This window comes from Carassius gibelio, chromosome B25, assembly GCF_023724105.1.
Source record: "Carassius gibelio isolate Cgi1373 ecotype wild population from Czech Republic chromosome B25, carGib1.2-hapl.c, whole genome shotgun sequence".
Taxonomy (NCBI): Eukaryota; Metazoa; Chordata; class Actinopteri; order Cypriniformes; family Cyprinidae; genus Carassius; species Carassius gibelio.
In genome coordinates, this window is record NC_068420.1 from 10,933,078 (window position 1) to 10,960,889 (window position 27,812).

At 36.5% G+C, this 27,812-nt stretch overlaps 1 protein-coding gene and 1 long non-coding RNA gene across 2 annotated transcripts; one reads left to right on the forward strand and one right to left on the reverse strand.

Annotated features, from left to right (window-relative positions):
* LOC128013922 (uncharacterized) lies at window positions 1–1,039 on the reverse strand. Its single transcript, XR_008183449.1, has 2 exons — window positions 711–1,039; window positions 1–610 (listed from the first exon to the last, which is right to left on the reverse strand). It is a non-coding gene; the product is annotated as an uncharacterized LOC128013922 (long non-coding RNA).
* Window positions 604–27,812, forward strand: syt9b (synaptotagmin IXb). The gene is made up of 7 exons (XM_052597120.1): window positions 604–754; window positions 6,713–7,076; window positions 7,273–7,819; window positions 21,240–21,360; window positions 22,724–22,895; window positions 25,162–25,291; window positions 27,316–27,812. The coding sequence occupies exons 1-7, from the start codon at window positions 607–609 to the stop codon at window positions 27,385–27,387; spliced, it is 1,554 nt and encodes a 517-aa protein (XP_052453080.1). The 5' UTR covers window positions 604–606; the 3' UTR covers window positions 27,388–27,812.

A 27,812-nucleotide genomic window follows, 5' to 3' on the forward strand; every position in this document is an offset into this window, starting at 1 on the left:
TTGATTCATAACCTTTTTATTTGTAGTATTTCTCGTATAGACTATTTGCAGCTGCTGGCATTAATAAAATTTACACTCTGAAACCCTTTTGCCAGATTTTTTTTCTGCTTTCTCATTTTTTCATATTCTCCATGTCTCTAACTTGATTTCTTATGGATTTGAGGAGCACAAGTGGGATTTGGTATAGTCAAATGATCATGTAATAGAAGTCTAGTGGAGAAGAGCAAAGCTGGGGAGGGAGGAGCAGTTTCAGATTGGCAGAAGACAACGCATCCCAGAAGGCTTGTACTGAGGGTGATGCGAGCCAGCCAACAGCTTTTCATTCATGAAGAAGCAATTCAGCACCACCACTTTGTGTTTTCTTTGGGTGCAGCCCAACCGAGTGAATTCAACCAGTGTCACGGAGGGCTATGCGCTCAGCTGAATCCGTTCACATGTGCAAACTTGTGGGTTTGATCTGAACACCGCTGGACACTGTTCAGTTCAACTTTCCTTATGGGATTGCGCTGGGCGAGTATGAAGACTGCCGTCAGAAGCTGGAAGTGGCGGTCAGCAGTGTCTCGATAGGCGCTATAGGAGTCTTCATTAGGAGGATGCTGGTGGGAAATGCCTGCAGACAGAGAGGATGAGATTTGTGGAAAGGCGCTCGAGCTTCTGTCCGATCTGTGCTCGAGAGGAGAGGTGCAAGATAAAAACTGCCTGGAATTCACCTACTATTTCCGCGACCTCGGGAGACCGAGATTTTCGGACTCTGGTAAGGAAATTGTTTTATTCCTGTCTTCAAAATAAGTTTCACTAATGTTTTGTGAATCGTAATCAAATCGCGTTCAGTTGCTCTCAAACTGCATACGACCCTTAAACGTGTTGTCATGGCACTTCCGATAATTTTCTTACTTGCTAGAAAGTTATTAGAAGCAAATTTCATAAATTTTCAATATGTAAATTTCATTCATTCGTAAATTTCACTCGTTCGGCTAATTAGCAGCTAGCATTGAGAGTTTGTTGTCATTAAAGTAACCACACCCAATAGGGGTGCTCCGATCACGATCGGCCGATCGTTAATGCGCATCTCGTCAGTAAAGCCGGTTTTCTAATCAGCGATTAATTCCATCAGGTGCGTGATTTCACATAGAGCAGCTGTTACTACACAGAGCCGTTGTTAACTGAGAAGATGGGCCAATAAACGCTGAAAATTAACGTGATTTGCGCATCTTTTCTATTAACAACGGCTCTGTGTAGTAACAGCTGCTCTATGTCAAATCGCGCACCTGAGGGAATTAACGGCTGATTAGAGAACCGGCTTTACTGACGAGATACGCATAACGATCGGCCGATCGTGATCGGAGCACCCCTAACACCCAATAAATAATCTAAAACAAACAGTATTTATTAAGATTAATGCACAATTGTTGTCAACGTTTTATTTACACAATTCAGGTTACTAGACCCCCCCCCCCCCCCCACCAACAACTATTTAATTTCGTTTTATTTTATCTTATTTATTATTTTTTTACGTACACTCAATGTAAATAAAGTTATTTTAAAATGGCCTAAATGTGATGGTTTGCTGTGAATTCAGGAATAAACATATAGATAGATAGATATATCAATACCTATTAGTATAGTCAGGACGAGTTTACACATACATACACACACACACACACACACACACACAACAACCCCAATCATCATTCCCCACAGTCCAGTATTAATGACCTATTTAGAGCTGTCCTGTATTTTAGCATTTGAAGATGCAGCCTAAATTCATTCAGATTTGATTCTGCAGCATATCGGATGCAGTGTAATTTTAACACTAATATACCAACCTTTTTTGTTGATTTATGCATTCAGAAGTTAAATTAAGAATAAAATGATTATACGGACATTCCACATTCATAGAAGGCTTCACGGGAAACTTGTGATTCCCCAAACCGACATTTAATCAATGAAAGAACATAGAGCATTGCTTGATTCAGTATGAAGTATGTGAGCTTAACTAAACATTAGCTTCACTGAACCTTCATTCATAGATCATAGCCTCTTCTCAGACGCTGTCGTCTTCATCCTCTGAGACACAGAGCGGTCGACAGGAAGCCATTAGGATTCCACCCCACCCTGCTACTCTGTACACTTTCTCCTTCGCGATTACCCAGCATTGACATCCGTTAACACGAGGCCTTCAGACCCCGTGGGAGAACGATACATACTAGTAATTTGGTCCCTTGAGATGTATTGTACAAGAATTTAATGAAAGGGAACAGCTGAGTTCAGAGGAACCCAGTAAATATACTCTTAGCCTGATGGGAATACACATGCATCGCTGCGAAGTGCCTGTATGGAGGAAAGTCTTTAGTAATGGAACCCAAGGGAACCCAGCACTTTGAGAGGTTAATAACACATCACTGTAATGGATCGACAGTTCAGACGACATGGTGTGGACACATATTGACAGGTATTTGTGCAACTGACAGTTCAGACACAGGAAAGACGGTGTTTCGTTCTCTCATGGGCAAGTTTATGACACATCCATAAGCCATGCTGATAATATTTGCCAGTGAAGGGCCATTGACTGTGAAGGTTGTGTACTATGTGAGTCATATTTATTCATAGCTGTAGTTTCTACTACCATTGACATCTGGGCTGTCATAAAAGACTTCGATTGGCCGACTTATAAACACTTTTCTTCCCTGCGGTGGAAAAAACTTTGTGTCTTGCCGTCAAATTGGCAAACAGCCTCCCGGCTTCATTCTGATTGGCTAACAGCTGCTAGCATCTGCAGTCTTCCACCTGGAATTACAGAAGCAGAAATAAAAATAGACATTGTGAGAGGTTGAGCTGGGTGAATAAGGTCTTTCGAACTATCTTCATGCTCGTAATTCGTATGGTGTGCGATTAAATAGTGTTTTTTGTGTTCACGTGTGAATACATGCTCGCATGTGTCTGGATTTATGTCACATATGCGGATGCCCAAATAGACACCTGCTTAAAAAGATGCAGAACAATATGATGTCTGGGAATGTAGTAGGCCTATAAAAGGAACCTGCAAAGTGGGAATAGGCAATTTTTGGGAAGAGCTAATCCACTTGACACCTCAAATCCAATGTGTCCCGGCCTTTCTTGGAGACATTCGGGTGTGCTTCCCTCAGCTGGAGGGCTCATATTTCTCTGTTTCATATGTAAAAGTGAGTTCATCTTTGCTCAAAGGACAAAAAAGACTAGGAGTACAGAGAATGCAATCTGTTTTTCTTTTTTGGAGAGGGACGGTAAACAAATTTGCTTAAAGCTGGTGTCATTAATCTTGTGCTGGATAAGTAAATAATGTAATGTCAGAGCTTAGAAATTAGTTTAGTGTCGTGTGGGATTGTAGAATCGTATTAAAACCATGAGACACAATCTTTGTTTCCATATTTGTAACCATCACGGATGCAACATGAAGATGTTTCCATAGAGATGCGCTGATCTTTCTGAATGCTTGCTGTTAATGCCTTAAAACAAAGAAGTATCCACATTGAGTGGAGGAGCTTAATTGTATTTGACTCCTTTTAAATCAGCCTCCCTTTTGTGGCTAGTTCACTCAGCAGCCATTTTGGAAATGTGTTTTCCAGTAGTACAAGTACAGCTCTTAGATATCTGAAAGGAGACGATGTTTATATTTTGACCGATATTTAAAATCAGGAATGAAATCAACTATGCTGTCATAAATTGTGTTGTTTTTTTTTTAGCTCACATTACACCAACTATTTCTCAAGCTAGTCATTTTAATGTACACTCAGTAGTAAACAAACAGGCGATGCGTCTATAAAAAAGGCAGTTGGACCTTTTTAAGTTTAAGCAGGACTTCCATTTGTCTAACATTCAACATCTTCAGAAAAGTTCTCACACCAAACGAGTTGATTAGAACCAATCTCCCACACTTGATTCATTTTTAACATGAGCTATTAGAAACTCACCTGCTAGTCTCATCTTTTAGGCATTTTTACGTTTCACAAAAGTTTCCTTATCTTGTAGATTCAAGTAAATTTCATTAGCACTTTTGCCCTTTACCGTTTCATCATCTAAGCCGGTAACTCATACCCTAACATTTATGATACTTGGAAATCTACATTGCATGATCATAATGTTTTTTTGTTTTGTTCCGAGTTAAGCTTAGTGTCCTATTTAGCTTGCCTTTAGAGTCCCACACTGAAACAATATGCATGAAATATTATTGGATTGAATTTGTGTCTCAGTGAGGCTGCAAGGCAGAGCATGTTCTCTGTTGCATCATTTATTCATATTGTATGTCCGTACCTTAACCTTAAGGACACTGTGACTGCAGAAAATGTTATTGTTTTTATGTGCATATATTTTATTTTATTATTTTATAATTGTTGTATGATCTGGGGTTGGGGTAAACCTTCATACATTTTTTTTCCCCTTTCTAAACATTTTAAATAAATAAAAAAAGTGTGTGTATATATATAAAAATATCAAATTTCATAACATGTTTAACACAAAAGAAATATTGCTGTATTCAAAGTGTGCTGGATGTCATGCACATAGTTTAGCACACTGTTTCATTAATGAAGCTCATGGTTAATTTACTGTGTCATTGAAATCCCACAGAGTCTATTAAAGTCTATGGAATAGTGTTGAATGCTAATAATACTGATTACACCTTGACAGCATTACAAAAAGGAAGAAATGATTAATCCATTCAATTTATGATTTCCCAGTATGAAGCCTGCAGGAGGATCGGTTTCGTCAAATGATTCTAGCTTTTATGAGCACTCATGTTATTTCAGAACAGCTAAATCAAGAGGCCAGCACTTAATATGTAGTGCAATTCTATTCTTTCATGATTTCCTGGGGAGTATATTTCATCATTATTATAAAGACAGAAAGACCCAAGATGGTTAATAGAAAGCTTTGACTTTATATGTGACCCTGGACCAAAAAAAACAGTCTTAAGTGTCAATTGAGTTTTATACATCATCTGAAAGCTGAATAAATAAGCTTTCCATTGATGTATAGTTTATTAGGATAGGGGAATATTTGAAAATCTGGAATCTGAGGGAGCAAAAAAACCTTTAAAGTTGTACAGATGAATTCTTAGAAATGCATATTACTAATCAAAAATGATTTTTATATATTTATGGCAGGAAATTTACAAAATATCTTAATGGAACACGATCTTTACTTAATATCCTAATGATTTTTGGCATAAAAATAATATCTATAATTTTGACCCATACAACATTTTTTTTGGCTATTGCTACAAATACAACCGTGCTATTTAAGACTAGTTTTGTGGTCCAGGGTCACATATAAATCCTCAAATCATTTATAAAAGTTAATTTTAATGTTTGGGCTACCGATATTTTGATAGAATATTGCCCCCATTTAATTATTTATTCATTATTTAAAAACAAATTGGTAAAATTAGTAGAATATTTACACTGCTCTTATGAAAGTAAATGGTGACCACAAGATTTTTTTTTCTTTTTTAAAAAAAATTGTTTTATTAAATGCAAAAGCTGTAATACTATCCCACCTTACATCTCCTTCAGATCCTCCTATAGACCGGAAAAAAGTCACACAGGTTTAGAATAACATAGATGTGTGTAAATAATGAGAAAATTGCATAGAATTTTACCTGAACAATCACTTCACAGGACTCTAAGTCTGTCTCAGGTGTGTTAACCTGCAGTCAGACGTAAGCATTTTCTTTCCCCGGTATAGGAACAAAAGATCGGAGTGGACAGAAAAGCAAGCAGAAGGCAGGGTACTCTTACAGGGATTCATTCAGTCCACACTAAAAGCATCTCATCCTGGGCGGCCTAATTCAGAGAAACCATCTCAAGGGGTTGAAAGAGAGAGAGAGAGAGAAAGAAAGAGGGAAACATGGAGAGTCAGAGTGGATCTTAAATGTAGCATCTATTACTGTGCATTCAGCAGCTAGAGTTAAGCTTCAACTCCAAGCCAGATATTAGAGATGTCCTTCTGCAAAATATCTCAATGTCTGGATTGCAAAAAGTTTTTTAAAGTTTTCTGATTTCATTTTTGAAGGAAGAAAAATAAATAAATGGCCTGTAACAGATGTCTTTAAGCATATTTTGAAGAATGCTGGTAATTGAAAAGTTGATGGTCCCCATTGACTTCCATAATACAGGCGGATTCTGATTGGTCGTCAGTTGCTGTTGTTCATTTCGAGAGCTGCACCCTTCAGAGGTCCCATTTGTTGACCGTATTATGTCATCAAGGCTGTCTCATTTCAGAAAGTAACTGCTACACACCAAATTAAGAAAGAAAGTACAGTAATTTACACTTCACTAGGAATATGTCAGTTTTATAATGGTACTTTTTATTTTTTATTTGACAACCTCGAAGACATACGCAGCCAACAAATGGGACATCCAAAGGGCGCATCCAATCAAATGAGACATAAATAATGTTTATACCATTCAGTAGCTAGAGAGAATCATTCTGAAATTGATCCCAACTGCATTGTTTCTCACTGTGGTCTTTATTCTCACTGTTGTCTTTATTATCAGTTACTTGATCTGTTTTGCTAACTTTTTGTAACATTTTGTTTTTTTTCCAGCTGGATATTTTATGTGATTTTCAAAAAGATAAATAAATAAAGCTGCTTACAGCACTTCTATTCTATAAATATCTTCACAGTTTTGAGCACCATCCAGTGACCGACTTTCTTTCTTGGTTATTGCTCCAGATGTGTCTGTGAGCCTGCTGTCCCTCTTGGTGACCACATGTGGCCTGGCGCTGTTTGCCGTCTCCCTGTTCGTGTCATGGAAGTTGTTTTGGGTGCCGTGGCGAGATCGCTTCTTGCCTGGCCTAAAGGACCGGCAGGGCGAACAGCAGCCGGTCCTGACCGAGGTGGAGGGCCTGGAGCGGGAATACAGCGAAGACTTCAAAAAGGATCCCAATGCGCCAACAGTGCTCCCAGAGTCAGCCATGAAGATCAGCCACACGTCACCGGACATCCACCTGGAGGCCCAGACTAAGGCCAAGGAGCTCAACCACATCCACATAGCTCGCGTACAACGACAAGTCACCGAGCCGACCTCATCGGTCAGGTGAGTCATGTTTTCCTGACTTCATCAGGCGTAATCACTCACCCACCATTGATATTCATTGAGCAATTCCCATTTGTCAGACAGTGTGGGCCTTGGTGACCTTCAGCTTTAATTAAAGTTCTTTTCAGTCTCATTATTCTAAAGATGTCTAGCATATGAAGCCAACAGACGCCCGCCCCCTTTCTTCTTGTTTCAGGCACAACTCCATCCGGAGACAGATGAACGTCTCCAACCCCGATTTCAACTTGGCCCAGTTCCAGAGACAGGAGTCCGTAACAGGTCCAGGTTTGGGGCGCATCAAGCCTGAGCTCTACAAACAGCGGTCGGTGGACGCGGACGACGGCCGACGAGCGGACAGCTGCGGCCGCTTGCACTTCATCCTCAAATACGACTGCGACTTGGAGCAGCTCATCGTGAAGATCCACAAAGCCCAAGACCTACCTGCCAAGGACTTTACGGGAACATCCGACCCGTACGTGAAGATCTACCTGTTGCCAGAACGCAAAACCAAGCATCAAACCAAGGTGCACCGCAAGACTCTAAACCCCATCTTTGACGAGGTTTTCCTGTTTCCTGTGGCATACGCTGAGCTTCCGACACGCAAGCTCCATTTTAGCGTCTACGACTTCGACCGCTTCTCGCGCCATGACGTCATTGGTCAAGTGGTGGTGGACAACTTCTTGGATCTACCTGACTTTCCGCAGGAAACCAAGCTCTGCAGGGATATCATTTATGTTAGTGCGGTAAGTCTGCTCCAGTGTGTTTATATATACTGAACTTGGTTTTTCAGTTATATATAAATATATACATATATAAATAATGTTGACAATGGCAGAATCTTTAGTTAGCTTAATTCAAGAAAGGAAAGCAAGGCAGATCTGTCAGCATAAGGATCAGGTTTGATTTAGGTGTAGGTAGTGTTAGCTGCTGTATCAAGTGTTGCAACACTGTGGGGGCTTCGAGTGCATGGCTCAAGATGGATTTATCCAGGAACAGGAGGTTGCTATTGGAAATCTATGTGGGGAATTTGTACACTGATGAAAGTGTCAGTTTAAATTAAGGCAAACACGAGAACCGTGTGTGTTTCCCCTTTGATTTCAGTAATTCTAATAATTTTGAGATGTTTTTATTTTTCCTTTTTTTAAAAAAAATGCTCATAACTAACGAAATCAGGGGGTGGGGGGGGGGTCTATAATTTATAGATTTTTTTTCAAGGAAATGTATTATTTTATAAATCAAAGATGCATTTTTAAAGTTGTTACAATTTTTAAAAATAAATGCTGTTCTTTTGAACTTTCTCTTCATAGAATCGCGGAAAAATGGTTTAGTTATTCTAAATTGTATATTGTCTAGTTTTAATTGAATTTCCATATTATTGATCTATTCATCAGACAAAGGCTTTTGACTGTTGTGACAAATCTTACCATTTATTAAAGGTATGGTTCACTCCATTAATAGCTTCATAACATTACTGTTGAACCAGTGTCCTTACTGCCTTGCACGTGGTAGTTACATTCCTGTCTATGCAGGGTCAGAAAGCTCTCGGATTTCATAAAAAAAAAAAAAAAATCTTCCAAAATGTCTTACAAAGATGAAAAAAGGAGTGATTAATGACAATTTTTGGGTGAACAATCCATTTAGGTCTTTTATCATTTAAAGTACTTTTCAAGTAATATTTGATTGACAGGTCTTATATTTTTATTAATTGTACGGTATATATTTTTTCAGCATCATTTCTCAGTGATCAGATTGAGTTTCTCACACATGTGTTGGAATGTGTTAAGATCCCTGACCTCCATCCTGATAGATTCTCCAGTTCGAACACTACTGTGTATACTTTGGCAAGATTATGGGGGTGTTATCCGTTCTTTTTAAACACTATGAATGATTATTAGACCCATGTGACCACTCGGAATTAAAGCAGTTAATAGTAATAATGAAAGAACAAGTGAAAATATGAGCATGGTTTTCGCTCTCCTCTGATCACTTTCATGCTTCAGAGATAGCAACATAAAAATATACTTTGAGAAGTGTGAATATTTCATAATCAACATGATGGCCCATGTAGGGATGACCTATATTTGAAATAGCCGGAGAGCTTGCTCTGACATGAATATACGGCGGTTTTAGGTTTATTGTTTTAAACGGGAGAGTGCAGGATAGATGTCTGATGGGGGAAATTGATCCGTCTCACAAGTGGAGCTGTGCCAGCTGTCTGGAGTAAATGCCTTCGGCAAAGAATGAAACAGAGGTTTTTGTGTGTAGGCCTTCTTTCATGACATACAGTATTTAAACAAATAGTTAATTCAAAAATTCAAAATGTAATTTAATCACTCTCATGATATTTTGAAAGCCATAACTCCTGTTTGGCTTATGACTAAATCAAAATTTTCTTTCACAATTTGTTAACCTAAATATTCTCAGCAGTTTGGGTTTAAATCGCAAAAATACATGATAAACTTGTTTTAACTTAATTTTTTTTTTTATCCATTTCTTGGAAAAATCTAATTTCACTGGATCTAGAGGTTCACTTGAAGTGATGGCAAGCGTCACAGGCTGTTCCAGTGCATATAAGTGGGCCATACCTCTAGGGAATGCCAGCTTGGAATCCAAGCGTGCCATCCATGCATTAATCATTTTTGGAGTCTTGATTGTACATCTAACATAACTAATGTGGTACTATACTGTGAGACTTTACATTTTTTTAAACTCTACTCATCCGCAGGCCATCCAAGATGTAGATGAGTTTGTTTCTTCACCAGAACAGATTTGGAGACATGCAACATGTCCTCACTTGCTCGCCAGTGGATTCTCTAAAGTAAATGGGTGCCATCAGAATGAGAGTTCAAACAGCTGAAACATCACCGTAATCCACAACACAACTCCAGTCTATTAATGAACATATTGTGAAGTGAAAAACACCCTGTGTTCGGAATAACTCAAACTAAGACATTTTTAACTTCAAACCATTTTTTACTAGCAAAACATACTTCCTTTATCCATAACATAATTGTCTTTTTTTAATGGATTATGGACTTTTTTTTGGCCTGAAGTGACAGTTTAAAGATAAAACACCTCAATGATGGATTTGTTTCTTACAAACACGCAGCTTTTCACTTCACAAGACATGAATTGGTGGACTGGAGTTGTTTGGATTGTGACGTTTTATCCGCTGTTTTTCTGACGGCACCCATTCACTACAGAGGATCCATTGGTGAACAAGTGATGTAATGCTAAGAAAGACAGAAAGAAAGTATGAAAACATAGTTCATGTGTATCAAGAAAGTAAACAGGGTCAATGTTTTGAATTGATGTTTACTTTAAAAGAGCAGGTTTATGCTAATTATAAATCATTTTTACTTAACACTAATTGAATAAAGCCCATGTGTGATTATTAAGAACAGAAATATATAATTTGTACCATTTTTATCTGTATCTTTCTGCCATCTCGATTTGATTGTATCAGGATAATTTCTCTATATCTGGCATTGATCAGCACTGAACAGGGTAGCACAGATGTCAGAGTGCTCTCTGCCTTCATGCTAACTCTCTGTATTACTTCAGGGATTCTGAGTAACTTGTTAAAAATGCATGAGAGTTCCAGCAGCACAGCCAGTCTTAGATTGAAATGAAATACAATCCACCAAACAAGATCATGACAAGCGAATACAACTTTCCACATATCACTTCCGAAAAAAAAAGAAGGGAAAAGAAAGCAACCTCAACCTCTCTGGGGGTTTTTGTAGTTTTTTTTTTTTTTTTTTGGAGTGCAAGTAATTTGCATTCCAATCTGAATGAATGATTATGTTTTCTCAGATCTGTTCAAGGTGTAATTTGGCTCTGCGTGCCTATAAATAAAACACAAGCTAGTTAATGTACGAAAAGGCCAATCCATTCCACCCAGCTGGAGAGTGAAAGATTGAGGTATCTCTAATCCGGAAGAGTAAAAGGTCAATCAGCAGGATTTAGTGCTATTGAGTCTCCTGTCAGGATTCACATTGACACTCCTGTCAGGACATTTACCTTGTATGATGACTGGATTGACACTTTTTTGCCACTTTAATCCAACTATTCTTGGCTTTCACTCACTTAAGGGAGACCGGGAATAATTGTGACATTTCACGATGTGTACATGCATGTCCCAGTGTATTATTATTATTTATTTATTTTTGCTCATCCAGGCTGCATTTAATTGATAGAAACACAGTAGAAAATAGTAATATTGTGACCTTTTTTTAAATGTGGTTTATTCAGAAATCATTCTAATATACTGATTTGTTGCTCAAGTAACATTTCTTATTAGTATCAATGTTGAAAACAGTCGTGCTGTGTATTTAAAGGGGTAGTTCACCCCAAAATTTAAATTAGCAATCTGTGGTGTATATGACTTTCATCTTTCAGGTTTATACAATCTGTCTTATATTAAAAAATCTCTTGGCTTTTCCAAGCTTTATAATGGCAGTGAATGTGTGTTGAAACTCCAATATAGTGCGTCCATCCATGATAAAAAGTACTCCACACATTTATATATGAAATTAATGTTTTGTGCCAGTGCTAGGTGTACAAGACTATCCGTGGTCTGGTCACAAAATGGAAAGTCTGCGATTAAGCAAATGCTAACATGCCTCTTTTCATTGACCTGACTTTCATCAATGTTTTCATGATGCTCTGTCTTTCTAATGTGGCAACCAGCCCTTCTGCCTGCTAATAGGCCCTTGAAGGAATGAGGGTGGGTGGGTGGGACTGGAGATGGAGAATCACACTGTATAGACTCTCTCCGAACCATATTGAACCTCTTCATAACTGCACATTAATTTCATTTACAGTGCGCAAGTGACCATAATTCTACCGCTGACTTGATTTAAGTGCTTATGAGAGCAGAGGCGTCTGTTATCCTATAGTCTACAGACGGAAGACATAATTCAATTACTTCGCATGAGAGGAATGGGTTTCACAAGGTCCAACCCTTAATGTCTCTCGCACACAAAAAGAGGGTGTGGTCGGTGCATTAATAGCAGTTTCTTCCCACCAAATCCCGCCCACTTCGCCATGCCCTTAATAAAAGAGATCAGGGAAAGAAGAGAAAATTGGATTTACAGTCACATTTTGCTATTTTTACCAAATATTTTTATTGTTTGGCTACAACAGATCGGTTAATTTGTATTTAATGATATAGACTCTGCATATAAATGAAAAAGTGATTTACTCACCTTTTTTTTTTTAGAAGCTTTTTGTTGTCCTCGATTTCGTGTAACACAAAAAATATTTTTGTCTTGCTTCACAAAAGTTATCATGAATTAATGTTTTTACATTACTTTAACAATATTATTTCAATTTTATAATGTATTGTTCATTTAAAATATCAAAAAATCAAGTTGTTTTTAAATATATTCCATATATATTTGAAGTATATTTGAAATCAATTTAATTTGTGTATAGCTTATAAAATTATTCGTTTTAGATAGCAATAATTAATTGAGAAGCAACATTGCATAAAATATTAAGACTTTTCAAAGAGTGCATAGTCAACCCAAGTATATTTTGTCTTACAGCACTAGAAGATTTTTAATAAATTAAAAAAATGAAATAATCTGGCAGTCATAAATGTCAATCAAAACGCTTATATGCACAAAAATAATTAATTATAAATTAATAAATTATAAGTGCTTCTCAAGTTAAGGTATTTTGTTTGAACTTTTTTTGCATTTTTTTCTTGTTTTTTAGTAAAAACTACTAATCAAAAACTTTTTAATTAAGAAGTCTTTTTTTTCAGCGTTTCCAAGTATTAAATCTTATTCAAACAAATGCATGTTCATACTTGGCACGTATAAATGTCACAACAGGTTTGACATCAGTGACAACTTATGAATATGAGCATATTTGTTTTGAACATATGAGATCTCCATGTTTTTTATGTGAAGTCTTCAGTCATTTTTGTCACACAAAGCAAAATTGGACCTTTTCAGCTCCTAATTATGCTTCAGTCTTATTAGGAAAATAGCAGCGAATAGCAATCTTTAAGATTTCTTCTTTTGTGATTTATGTCTTCAACGAAGACAGAGGTTTGGAACAACATGAGGGTGAGTAAATGATGGCTTTTTAGGGAACTAATCCTTTTACAAAAGCCTCTAGCTTTGTATTTCTTCATTTTGTGAGCTGCTTGCTTTAAAACACAAAGCATTCGTCATCATAATGAAGCAACCAGGATTTGGCTTGATGAGAAGAATCCAATTTAGGATTTAATTTGCAACAAGAGTCAACCTCCCTTACAGTACCTCTCTGTTAATAAAGGTTGTGCTTTGTATGGATGAGACCCAGGCAATGAGGAAACATTACCTTGCTCCCTTACCCACACTCACTTTCCTAGATGCTAATTATTATGTGCAAACAACAACAAACTGCCTACATTACATCAAGCCTATAGGCCATTACATTTATTGATCTTTCTGCATACTTTGATGTTACTAGGAGGCCATCCAATATGAAATAAATTTGCCTAGAAAAAAATATTTTGCCATTTTTAAAAGCAGAGAACAGTATTGCTACAATGCAATGTTGTTAATTTTTCATTCTATTTTTTTTTTTTATTTACCAATTTGAATTCCTGCTGAATGGAACTAAATTAAAATAGAAGGGATATATATATATATATATATATATATATATATATATATATATATATATATATATATATATATATATATACTGTACTCACCTAAAGGATTATTAGGAACACCTGTTCAATTTCTCATTAATGCAATTATCTAACCAATCACATGGCAGTTGCTTCAATGCATTTATGGGTGTGGTCCTGGTCAAGACATTCTCCTGAACTCCAAACTGAATGTCAGAATGGGAAAGAAAGGTGATTTAATCAATTTTGAGCGTGGCATGGTTGTTGGTGCCAGACGGGCTGGTCTGAGTATATCACAATCTGCTCAGTTACTGGAATTTTCACGAACAACCATTTCTAGGGTTTACAAAGAATGGTGTGGAAAGGGAAAAACATCCAGTATGCAGCAGTCCTGTGGGCGAAAATGTCTTGTTGATGCTAGAGGTCAGAGGGGAATGGGCCGACTGATTCAAGCTGATAGAAGAGCAACTTCGACTGAAATAACCACTCGTTACAACCGAGGTATGCAGCAAAGCATTTGTGAAGCCACAACACGCACAACCTTGAGGCGGATGGGCTACAACAGCAGAAGAGCCCACCGGGTACCACTCATCTCCACTACAAATAGGAAAAAGAGGCTACAATTTGCACGAGCTCACCAAAATTGGTCTGAATGTTGCCTGGTCTGATGAGTCTCGATTTCTGTTGAGACATTCAGATGGTAGAGTCAGAATTTGGCGTAAACAGAATGAGAACATGGTAAATGGTAAATGGACTGCATTTATATAGCACTTTCAACAGACCCCATGGCCATCCAAAGCGCTTTACAAGTTGCCTCACATTCACCCATTCACTCACTCATTCATACACCGACTGCGGTGTCAACCATTCAAGGCGCCATCCAGCTTGCCGGGAACAGCTGGGGTTAGGTGTCTTGCTCAAGGACTTGTTACTACTGTGCAGGCTGCCGGTGGTGGTGTAATGGTGTGGGGGATGTTTTCTTGGCACACTTTAGGCCCCTTAGTGCCAATTGGGCATCGTTTAAATGCCACGGCCTACCTGAGCATTGTTTCTGACCATGTCCATCCCTTTATGACCACCATGTACCCATCCTCTGATGGCTACTTCCAGCAAGATATTGCACCATGTGACAAAGCTTGAATCATTTCAAATTTGTTTCTTGAACATGACACTGAGTTCACTGTACTAAAATGCCCCCCACAGTCCCCAGATCTCAACCCAATAGAGCATCTTTGGGATGTGGTGGAACGGGAGCTTCGTGCCCTGGATATTCATCCCACAAATCTCCATCAACTGCAAGATGCTATCCTATCAATATGGGCCAACATTTCTAAAGAATGCTTTCAGCACCTTGTTGAATCAATGCCACGTAGAATTAAGGCCGTTCTGAAGGTGAAAGGGGGTCAAACACAGTATTAGTGTGATGTTCCTAATAATCCTGTAGGTGAGTGTGTGTGTGTGTGTGTATATATATATATATATTATTTTTATTTATTTTTTTATTGCTGACCCAAACCTTTGAGGAACACAAAATAATTAAATTTTATTTAAAAAATTTTTTTAAAAATATGTTTTTTGGAACCCATTCATTTTTTACAAATATTTTTGTCTTGTACAGAGGATAGAAAGTCATACATGCACTCTTAAAAATAAAGGTTACAAAAGGGGTTTTTCACCGAAATGCCATATAAGAACCAGTTTTGGTTCCCCAAAGAACCTCTCAGTGAACAGTTCTTAAAAACACCTTTTTTTTTTCTCAGTGTGAAGAACATTTTAATAATCTAAAGTACCCTTTTCCACTGTAAATAACACTTGATGGAATGAAAATGTTTCATGAATGGTAAAGGTTCTTTGTGGAACCATTGATGCCAATAAAGAACCGTTATTTTAAAGTGTGTGTTTGAAATAAAATGAGATTGAGTAAATAATGGCACAATATATTTTTTTTAGGTAATCCATCCCTTGAAATGTGCCAATGGTGTTAGGAAAGATTGTTTTTGAAACTTTATTTGGACCTTTTGCTGTAAACTGTTCCTTCATCTGTGTTTGAATCCCGGTTCCTGCATTGAGAAGACAATTAAAGGTGATGCAGACCTAGTTTACACTGGGGAAGTGGACTTGAGTCCTGTGAGGCAGGAAAAAACCAAGCATTTCCAGTTCATCCCTGTAGAGCATTAATGAACTCGACTCTCAGCACAGTCGTCAGGAGCGGACGCAGCGCTGCGACCTGGCCAGATAATGAGCCTATCTCTGCTGCTTGCTGCTTTGACCTTTCTGCTTCACCGTAATAGATGGAGCCTCCCGCTGTGCGAGGAACCCGAGGGCTCTGAACTGCTCAGGATGGGACTGATCTATCTTAACAGGCCCTCTGAGCTCCTCAAATACACACAATCACAGATGATTAGATGTGTCAGGAAGCCTTAGAAGCCCAATGAGGTGTGCTGACCACTCATGCAGTTTCCTTTATAGTGCCCGAAGTCGCTTCGAGAAAGACAGGAAGTCCATGACTGGTATGCACACACATTATTCACTCAATCAGCCATTTTCTTCTTGTAGCATCCTTAAAACAAGTCTCCAGCATTTCAGAAAGAATCCAAAATGAAGTCTAAGTTTGAAGCCTTTGAGGTAGTCTAAGTAGAGTCAAGTCTTGGGAGTTTAGGTAGAGGCCAAGTTTAGAATACTACATTTACACATTTATGTACTTAATAAAAATATCTTGTAATTGTACGTTTTAATATACTAGACTGGTGTATATAAACTGTGTGGAAGTATAGTGCTGAAGTACTGAAATAAAAGTACTGCATATATTATATTGTGCTAAAGTGGACACTTGAAATTTCAGGTACACTTGAAATATCTTGCATTTAAAGACCGATATCATGCATGGGTTAGTCCTCATCAATAGTGACATTAAAACACATTTTAGGTAAAATATGAAGAAATTTTCATTGTGCAGTGAAGAAATACTCCAAATAAAGTTTCATTGTATGATTATATCAGTAAGTCTGAAGTGATATGTCAATAAATATGTTAATGGAATTTATTTTAAATAAGTTATGACATAGGTTGTTTTGTTTAGTTTTTTAACTAGGGTCATATTTGAGTTACCATCTGAGATCAAACTTGTTTTCAGATATTTTTTTCTTAGCACACTGACTTTTGTGTTTATTTTATATTTAAAATACTACACAGCTAGTTTATGATAAATATATATATATTTAAGTGTATATTTAAAATGGTTTTAAGAAAGGAATTTGTTATTTTTAATTACTTTGAAAATAAGGAAATAAATGTGCTAGTGTCAAAGGTATATTCTCTTTTTTTACAATCAGCATTTATAAACACTAACTTTCAAAAAAAAAAACATTTTGAAAAAGTTATACTCACCAAAGATGCATTAATAACAGTAATTGGAAATATTGTTAACATTTCAAATAACTGTTTTCTATTTGAAAATATTTTAAAATGTATTTGTTTTTTCCTGCAATGCAAAGCTGAATTTTCAGTCTCAAATGATTTTTCCGAAATAATTTTAATATGACAAAAACATTTCTAATTGTAATTTTTAGTGGAAAACTGATAAATGGAAATTTTTTATCAATTTAATGCATCCTTGCCTGATAAAAGTATATTTAAAAAAACAAAAACAAAAAAACCCTACTCGCTCCAAACCTTTGAACAATAGTGTGTGTAATACTATGCAGTTCAAAACAAAGTTTTTCCTGTAATGCCAGCTGATGACCAGAGATTTTGAGATCTTATATCCGTGGGGGAGAGAAAGATATGGGAGGCTAAGTAATGCTAAAAGTTCTAACATGCTCTCAGCAACACTACACACCCATCTGATCCCAGCGCAGAGCGTGTCCATTAACATAGATCAGTTCATAATTGACAGCATGTGAAAGTTCTGGCAGCTGTGGGATTGGCCAGTGCTTGGCTGGCATGCATTAAAGACCCATTTGAGTTCAGCACACACTTTGATTCATTACTAATGTATGGCTGTCATCTTCTCTTCCATTCTGTTGTGTCCTTGCATTAATGCACAGAGATGAACCACAGAGCTGCATGTATGCATAACTGTTGACCGCTGGTGACACATGAACTACATAGTTACCTAGATCACATCGGTTTGATTATTTGATAAAAAATACAGTATAGCAATAATATTGCAAAATATATTTTAATATATTTTCAAATGTATTTATTCCTGTTGTGGCAAAGCTGCCTTTTTTACCTGATTGTTATATTATGTTGAAAACTGTTTTTGCTGCTTAATATGTTTGTGAGAACAGCGATGAAATTGAGTAACGTTACAAATAAAGCATTTTTAAAATAAATTTATTCAGCAAGTGTGCATTAAAGTAACAGTAAAAAGTGACAATAAAAACATTTATAATACAAAACATTCCTATTTCAAATAAATACTTCTAATACTTCTAAATAAATACTTCAAATAAAGAATTCTAAAATATGTTCCATGCTTTAAAAAAAAACATTGATAATAATCAGAAGAACCATTAATAATAATTGTGCAGCAAATCAGCATTTTCGAATCATTTCTGAATGATCATGTGTCACTAAAGACTGCAGTAAATATGCTGAAAAACAAGCTTCTGCTGGCTACACACCAAAAGATAATCATTCTGATTTTGGGCCGATTTCCCCTCTTTCGACAATGCTAGCTATGTCCCGATTATCTGGCTGGTTCTACAGATTATTTCATCAGATTTTCCCTTGGTGTGAGTTGTGTTAAGAGTGTCCGAACCTGATCGGAAGAACGTCGGAGACGCCCCGATCACGAATCAAAAATCCTGATGTGTGGGGGGAACCCAAGCGGCAACCTCAAGCTCTCTCTCGTGAAGCCAATAAGGAAGTGACAAAAACTGCAATTCATCGACTGGCCGCTTGAGGCTGGCTGCAAAAGGGAGTCAGTCCCATAGACTCCCCATGTTAAAATGGTCAAATTTACAGCAGAAAAAAACGTTTACAGCCTGGTTCAAAAAATGATTTTGGTCTATATAGCAAAGTTTTTAAAAACTCATCCGTTTAAATTATATTAACACTTAAAGTTCTGCATAATTAAGGGCGTGGCCACTTGAGAGACAGGTGGGTTGCCGCTGCTGACAATGCCATCGCGCTAGGTGGGCGTGGCTTCAGCAATCAGCTCCCGCCTTTTTGCCCATTTTTCGATTATCTGGGCGAGTCGCGGGGTGACGCGCTCCCAAGATGGCGATGGCCCGCTCTGCACACTTTGCACTTCAAAACCACTATTGAGGGGGAACCCATAGACAGTAAAAGAAATGGACACAGCGACCCCATTGGAACTCAATTGAGACAAGTGAAGCCCATTTTTAGCTATTTTTAGCACTTCCGTTTCTGACGCGCAGACTCAAACTAAGCTTGATGATGTCAGCAAACTGTCTGACAGATGTAAATCTTCTAGTAGCTGTGTGTGCAAACTGCCATCGTTAATCTTGCAGAGACGGCGAGCTTGAGCGGGGAGTTCTTTGTCGTGAGTGAGCAGGAGTAAGTATTCGGATTAATTATTTTGTATAGTATTTTAAAATGTAACGCCAGTACGCCATATTAAGTTAATTGCCTGCGAGCTTCTCCTCCTGTCTGTATGGTAATTTCTCTACTGTGCGACAGAGAGTCGAGTGGTTATGATGCAATCATTAGCCTATTTTTACAAAAAACTGTTTATACGGGGCCATAATGTAACATAGAAGGTAATGAAGCCCTTTATACATTGTTGTGTATCTTTAGAAATAAATAATGGACAAATGGAGTCTTTAAACGCCTCAGATGTAAAGTTATTCGCTTTCAAAGGGACGCCAAAATGAATGGGAGGTCAATGGGATGCTAACGCAAGTGAAGTTCTGCTACAAGATGGCGGCATGCGGCCCACTTCAACTTCCGGTCGACTTCCTTCCTGCCTGGGGGAACCCCGAGGACAAACGCGCACACGCTCTGGAGATTATCACATGAAACAAAACAATATCCAATCAGAAAGCAAGATGATGGAAGACGGAAGCAGTCATGATGCAGCACAAAGTGAAATTGATGTGGACAGCGGAGATGGAGGATCAGCTTGTTGATTTGTGGCAACAGCACAAATATTTATACAACGTGTCGTGTATAAAATCATTCCAAACACTATCATTGCAATTTCTTCCTGCATATCGTCCGCCATGCTTATTCTGAAGTCTCGCGAGATTCTGCGAGATTTCTGTGTTCACAGTCGAAACTCTGGTTGAAAATAGGTTTGTGTGTGGGAGCACTATAGGAGCAAAACGGTTAAATCTAGCATTTTTTATCCTCATGTTTGTGGTCTATAACATTTAGAAAATCTTATAAGATGAAAAAAAAATATTTTGGTGTGTACCCAGCATTAGCAATTAAATTATGAAGTATAATAAAATAGAAAAAATATTATTTTAGATAGTAATAATATTTCTGAATATTACTGTACTTTTTTATCAAATAAATTCAGCCTTGGTAAGCACTAGAGACTTATTTCAAAAACAGTAAAAAATCTCAATCATATCCAGCAGTACATCAGCTTGTGAAAGACTTGAAATGTGTGCATTCTTCTTGTGCCATCAGCTAGTTAGCGCTGTTATAATTCTGGCATATTCAAATAAACAGTCATTATCATAAATTTGAGTGGTGTGTGTGTGTGTGTGTGACAAGATCACCATTAAAGCGATAGTTTTTTTTTTTTTTTTGGCTCCCAATACACTGAGGCTCATTATGATGAGATGTTAATTATGGATTGCATTTTTAGTTTATACGAACGTCTCTAATAAAAAAAAAAAAGTCTATTTTCAGAAGTGATAATTAGACAGCAGGTTTCTGCTCGCTGTCAGGATTGGATATAAAGGATTCCCTTGAGGTGAAACACTTCTCTGTTCCCATAAATCTGTATTGAGTGCTTATGATATGTCAGACAACCATAATAATGCGTTTTATTTCTTAAGCTAGCTGTATTGTATGCTGTTTCCCCTTTGATACCCATTTATAATATTTCTTGTACCAAAAACAGTTGTAATTTAACTGTACGTGACTGGTTTCTTCCCTCTTCCTGACCTTTAAAGATGAACAGGCTGCAGTGTTTGCTGTGGGGTCAGATGTGATTGGCACTGCACTATTTTCTTCAATCGCAGCGTCTTTCATTCATATTCATAAAACAATGTGGGCCAGAATATAAATATAAAACTTTCAATGAACATTCTGAGCAACCACCAACAACACTTAAGCATTATGGCAGTGAGTTTTAAGACATCAAGTTAATAAACAGTTGCATGGTTTTGACCATTTAAAAAGCAATTTCTGTACAAGTTGCATTCAGGAAGGTGTTTGTTTATATGATACTGCACACTGCTATGGATTGAAAGAATAAATAGATCGTTATAATGAGTAGAAGCTCAGGGAAGGCTTGGAAAGGCTTGTTTTTTTAATTTGCACTGAATCAGCTTTTATGATATGATTCTTTAAGTTAATGTATCCTGTTTCTGTGTCTCTTCTAGGATAATGTGGATCTGGGAGATCTGATGTTTTCTCTTTGTTACTTGCCAACTGCCGGCCGACTGACAATAACGATAATTAAAGCCAGAAATCTTAAAGCCATGGACATCACAGGAGCGTCTGGTAGGCTCCCCATCGTCCTCGCCTCTAAATGACTTATTGTCTCAGCGGTAATGATTTTTTGATGTCATCATGACATGTTAAAACATAGGGCACCCTGGGCTCTATAAAAGAGCATTGATTTAATCGACCAAACGCTTGAGAATGTGGCAGGAGATTTGACAAACACAGGTAGTTGCGAAGTGCGGTTGGGCAAAATCCAGAATTGCTTTTGTAGTTCATCTAAACACAAGTAACACACTTGCACTGGGGTACAATCAGATCAGGCTGAAAAGAAGAGCAATTAAGAACATTCACAGAAGTGATTTTCTACCCTGGTGCATCAAAATTAAATTAAATATATATTTAAATAAAAATAATAAATAAAATGAATGTGTTATATATATATATATATATATATATATATATATATATATATATATATGAAATGCTAAATAAAATTAATATTTAAATAAAATTAATAAATTAACATAACTGTGTGTGTGTGTGCACTGTGTGTGTGTGTGTGTGTATATATATATAATTAAATATGTGTATGTGTGTATATAAATGATACACATTTTATAAATATAAAATTGTTTAATGATTATGTTGTTTTTTTTAAATATATATCTTTTTTTGTTTATTATAGTAAATGTTATATAAAATATGTAATAAAATGATTTATAATAATTAAAAAATATATATATTAGCTAGGGTAGCAAAACACTTATTAAACGCATCATTAAATATATGATATCTATATCAGTCCATTTTAGTTAATTTTTCTAAATTCAAATTCTTTATTCTGCTTCCTGTTTGAACCCCTTTTCATATGGAGGGTCAAAATACTCCAAATTAAATCATTAAATACATTTTTAAATATAAAAATAAATTTTTTAATACATAATAAAATAAATGCATAAATAAGTATTTATTTATTTATTTATTTATTCATTAATTAATTTGTTTGTTTTTCTGTTTATTCATTTATTCATTCTTTTCATGCACTAACAATGGAATCCATACTTTTTATTTAATTATTCGCCGACAACTGTAACCCTGTAAATGAAATGTGGAGGAAATAATTAAATAATTAAGTCAAGTCTGCTTTATTGTCATTTCTTCCACATGTACAGTACATACATACAGAGAATTGAAATTGCGTTACTCTCAGACCCTTGGTGCATACAGATAACACTAACAGTAGAGATTAAATGAATGAACAAATAACGATTTATGTATTTAATTATGAATTTATTTATGTGTTTTAACATTTATTTATTTATTTTGAGTAATTTAATCTTCAGCTGAAAAAAATTACAATTTAAAAAACATTTCTAATTCAGTTCTAAATGGCTATTTTTTTGCTTTTTCTGTCCTTAAGATCCTTATGTGAAGGTTTCTATAATGTGTGACGGCCGGAGACTGAAGAAAAGGAAAACATCAACCAAAAGGAACACCCTCAATCCTGTCTACAATGAAGCCATTGTTTTTGATGTTCCACCTGAGAACATCGACCAAATAAGTCTTTTAATAGCAGTCATGGACTATGACCGGTAAGAAACTAATACGTCTTATTATCCTTTAACTTAAAACTAGCGACATTACTCACATCATCGTATTATATCATTGTCACATTTACATCTGAGCGAACTGAAGAAATGATCAAACATATTTGAATATGTCGCACTGGGGAATCTGATTCATTTTAGTGAACTGATTTGCAGTGGTGGTAAGTAACGAAGTAAAAATACTTTGCTACTTTACTTAAGTATTTTTTTCGGGGATCTGTATTTTACTTGAGTAGGTTTTATTTGCATCTACTTTCACTCTTACTCCACTACTTTATTAAAGACAAAGTTTACTTTTTACTCCGACACATTTCCACATGCCCGAGTATTTATTACACTGATTTTACAAACCAATGAAAAATTTGGTTTTCTTTTAAAAAAAAAAAAGAATGCGCGACTTCGTGAGTTCTTTGCTAAAATACGCTCACGCAGCAATTAGTTTGAGGTGGAAGATGACTGCTAAAATAGGTGATAGCGCAGCTCTTGCTGCCCGCAATGATCCCGAGATCCCCCACAGGGATCACCCATGGCCATATCTCAAGGATATGTTTCAATTCACTGAAGTCAAGGGAGATTCTGATTGGGTGAAATGTCTTCTTTGCCTGCCACGAGTGAATGTAATTTCAACTGCGCTGTACAAAAAAAATCAATGCTCATCTCATCATTAAAGACGCTCCTGTAATTAGTAGTATAGGTCAGGGTTGCCAGGTTTTCACAACAAATCCTGACCAGTTGCTTCTCAAAACTAGTCCAAAACTAGCCCAAATGCATTTCCAGGAGGTTCCCCGATAAAAAATTGCTTTCCGGGGTTAAAATATACGTTTATTGGAAGGGTTGCCTTGGTAAAATTCACATTTTAGGTACTAAATATCAAGTTATTGGGATTGGGGTTTCTTCGACCGGCGGACATGAAAAACAACCACGAACTTGGCAACACTGGTTCAGGTGGAGCGGCAGTTACTACACCGAGCCGTAGTCCACCGAAAAGCTACACAAAATCGATTTTGTGTAGATTGTCAGAGAATTACGGCTCTGTGTAGTATATGCCAACCAGTGTTGCCAAGTCTGTGGTTGTTTTTCAAGTCCACGGGTCGAATCGACAACACCAATTACGTGATATTTAGCCCCTAAAATGCGAATGACAGAATTTTCATTTTTGGGAGAACTAACTCTTTAAAGAGGTGGTTCTTCCTCAATGATCTTCTGAAACATTCTTACCTTGTATCTTGCACATCTTCTGTTTGATGCAGCTATGATGTTATGGAACATGTCTATTGAAAGTTCAATCCCTGTACTGCGATAAGGTTCTTCATTGTCTCTTTTGATTGTAAATCTAACAAATTCTTAAGTATCTAATCTCACCATTTGTTCAATTAAAACACTGCATATCACTCCCAAAACAACTGATCTGCTTAATTATTATATTTACAGTTCATTTGAATATTTATTTTTTACTTCCAGTACTTAAGTATGTTTTAAATCGGATACTTTCGTACTTTTACTCAAGTGATGTTTGAAAGGAGGGCTTTCTACTTTTAATGGAGTCATTTTTTATTTAGATACATCTACTTTTACTTGAGTATAGCTTTTGAGTACTTTTACCACCCCTGCTGATTTGTTCAAATGATTCACATGATTTGAATCAAGCTTTAAAATAGCTAGCTACCTTTGCTATCTTGTACTAGCTTGCAAACAGCAAGCATCCAAACCAGCTTGGTCTTGTTAGATAAGCCTGTCTTCTCAAAGTCGCTTCCCCGACACTATTGTTAGCCCTTCAGTTTTAGCAGAGCTAATCCAAACGTACAGCTAGCAGCGTGGAGGGAGCTAGTGAGCGTTCACTGTCATATTTGAACTTGAAAGAAGAGTCTCATTTAAATTTAAAATGCTTTTAAATTTTGCCAAGCACAGTGCTTAGAGACTATAGAAGTTTATTCTTAGTGCTGTGGGTGATCTGAGGAACAGCCCGAGCTGTATATTCCCAATGCAGCCAGAGATTCATATCAGATTTAGATCACTGTCCTGTTTGAGAAGTACGAACCCCAGTGTTTCGGTGTCTCAGCGCTGCTGCACAAACAAATGAATACAGAACGGATGAAGACAGAGAGACCTAGTCTCCTTGTGATGCATAGAGTGAAAGGTATATAAAAATACCTTGCAAAAATCATCATATTTTTCACTTTAAAGTTGGAAAAGAGGGTTGTCGTGGTTCAGCTGTCACATATTAAGCCGGATATGCTCTTCTCATTCACAGCGTAGGTCACAATGAGGTTATTGGCGTGTGTCATGTGGGAAACCGGGCTCAGAGTTTGGGACGCGATCACTGGAATGAGATGCTCACGTACCCACGCAAACCCATCGCCCGCTGGCATCCGCTTGTAGAGGTAATGTTGAGCTTTATTTCAAATTCAACAGAATGATTTGTTTTCTGAGAAGTGTTTGGAGACCTAGATTCGCTAACAGCCTGTTAATTACGTTTGCTGATGTTTTGAGATCTTCTGAATCAATCTTTAAACTTACTCTTGAATCCAGGGCTGTTTAATCTGGGTATTCTTCCAGATAATATAAATAATAAAATGTTAATAGACGTATTCATTTTACAAGCTAAAAGGCCCAATGCCATCTTTTAGGAAAAAGTTGAAGAAGCGCACAATATGATGAAATGTCCTCATGCATAGCAAATAGAGAAATTATATAGTTTCATTTCAATACCTTCTGTGCTGTAAATGCTTGTTCTTGATATTACATCTGCTTTAACTACCTTTAATTTGTATTTTTTTTAATGTTTTATTTTTGTATTTATTTGCTATAATTTAATTTGTTTATATTTTATTTACTTTTATTTATCCATTTATATATTTCATGTTTATTTTAATAATAATATTTTTTATTATGTATTCATTATTTTGTATGTATTTTATTATTCGTATGTATGTATTATTATTATTATTATTATTATTATTATTGTGTGTTACTTATTTGTATTCTACACTATGTGCAATGTACATATTTTTCAAAATTTCATTACATTTACATTTTTAATAATAATATTTTATAATATATTTATAGTTTTGTATATTTTATTATTTTTGTATTTTGTATTTAGTTCATTACTTATTTATATTATACTCTATTTTTAATATACATTGTTTTCAAAGTTGTGGAAATACACACAGGCTTGACATACTTTGATATCACCTTTTACTATTTTTACTATTTAATTTAATTTAGTTTTGATATAAATTATTTTTTATTAAAAAAATATTTTTTCTTTACTTTTTTAAATAATAGTTTTTTATGTATTTATTTATATAGATTATTTTCGTCTTTTACATTATTTTCAATGTACATTCATTTTATATTTCTCATAAAAGACATACTGTACTTTTCCAAATTTTAGTCTTTTTTATTCTGCGTTTATGAACAATAGTATCCTACTTCCTCTTTATTGTCTCACTGTGACCCTGAACAACAAATAGGTGCTGTTGAAATGTATTCATATGTTAATTTTTACGTTTACGTTTACAATTATGTACTTCAATAACACTGTGCTCTACTGCATTTGGCTAACTGACATCAGAGATTTCTTTCAGCTTAAGTTCAGATGTTTTAGTGTTATTTTTAGGATTGAAAATAAAGTGTTTAGTTCTGAAAATTTCAGTATGTTTACATAAGATTTGATTTTACTTTTCATATGCTGTCTTTATTACATCATGCAAAACAGCATTGCAGAAGTTATAAGAGTCACCCAAACCTATGAAAGTTTGCTAAGGAAGGAAAAAGTTATTTCAGGTGATAATGTTTTGTCAGAAAAGTCAAGTGTAATGGCTTGTTTTTGTTTACCCTCGATCCCTTTGAGGAATCCCAATAAAGTCTCTTTTAGGTTAACACTCATTTTCATCATCTTCTTCCCATTTTTTTAAAGCTTTTCACACATTACTGCTCTGAAATCTTGTGTGCACATCTTTGACCCCTCAGGAGCACAGACTACACATCTTTAATAATTCACAATCCCTGTCCTCCTCAACCATGTTATGCTGGCGGAGCCGCCATAAGCATTAAACAGCCTCGGCACAGCTCGCACAAACAAATACGAATACAGTAGAGGTCAGCATTACGTCCAGCAAAAAGGGAAATCTGAGATCGGTGAAAGGGTTTCATGAAGATTTCAGATGATTTTTGCAGCCGTGGCACAGCCGCAATTGATTCGAAGGCAAAAACGAGCCATTAGAGGACCATTGTGACAGCACACTCATAATGACATTGCAGCACTTGGGCCCTTCAGTGCCACGGAATTCAATTTGGTTTCCTCCCACGATGTGTGTTACGTGTGCGCTTTAAATATGATTCTCAGCATCTGATCTGATTTGAGTTCTCCTCAGCTAACCCTGAGTTTTCTGTTTGGCAGTGGGTTGCTCAGACCACGGCCGGCGGGAGCCAAGGCTCCTATAATTCCCTGAGGACACCTCCTTCCCCGTAATGGATGCCGTCAAATTTCGGCCGTGGAGACACCCGGCATGGTCCAATTCACAACTTTAATGAAAAGGAAGGAGCGAGCGAGAGAAAAATCTCTCGGTTCTGTTAAAGGTCACTTTAAATGTGTGCACACACTCAATGCAGTAAACACCCAGGACTCTTTAGCTGAAGGATAGAAGAAGAGTGTCAGGTCCACTGCATGTGAAGTGACCGTGTGTGAGCAGTATCTGGTTTTAAAACGAGCCTTGAACGTTGTTCTGCTTCTGTTGAAAACTTTAGCTGAGAGGTAAGTATTTTTGACATTGTCATGTTTTATGTATCTGTATAACACATTGTAATACACTAATATTGTTTGAAGTGTAGTGCATGGGGTCTATTTTGTGGTATTTTATTGTAAAGTCTTACTGTATAAAAATATATAAGAAATGC

Bases quoted from the DNA above. Each gene is read 5' to 3' on its own strand.
- syt9b (XM_052597120.1), top strand. From the start codon at position 607: ATGCCTGCAGACAGAGAGGATGAGATTTGTGGAAAGGCGCTCGAGCTT. The intron at 755-6,712 runs GTAAGGAAATTG...TTATTGCTCCAG, and splicing joins ACCGAGATTTTCGGACTCTG to ATGTGTCTGTGAGCCTGCTG. The intron at 7,077-7,272 runs GTGAGTCATGTT...TTCTTGTTTCAG, and splicing joins GAGCCGACCTCATCGGTCAG to GCACAACTCCATCCGGAGAC.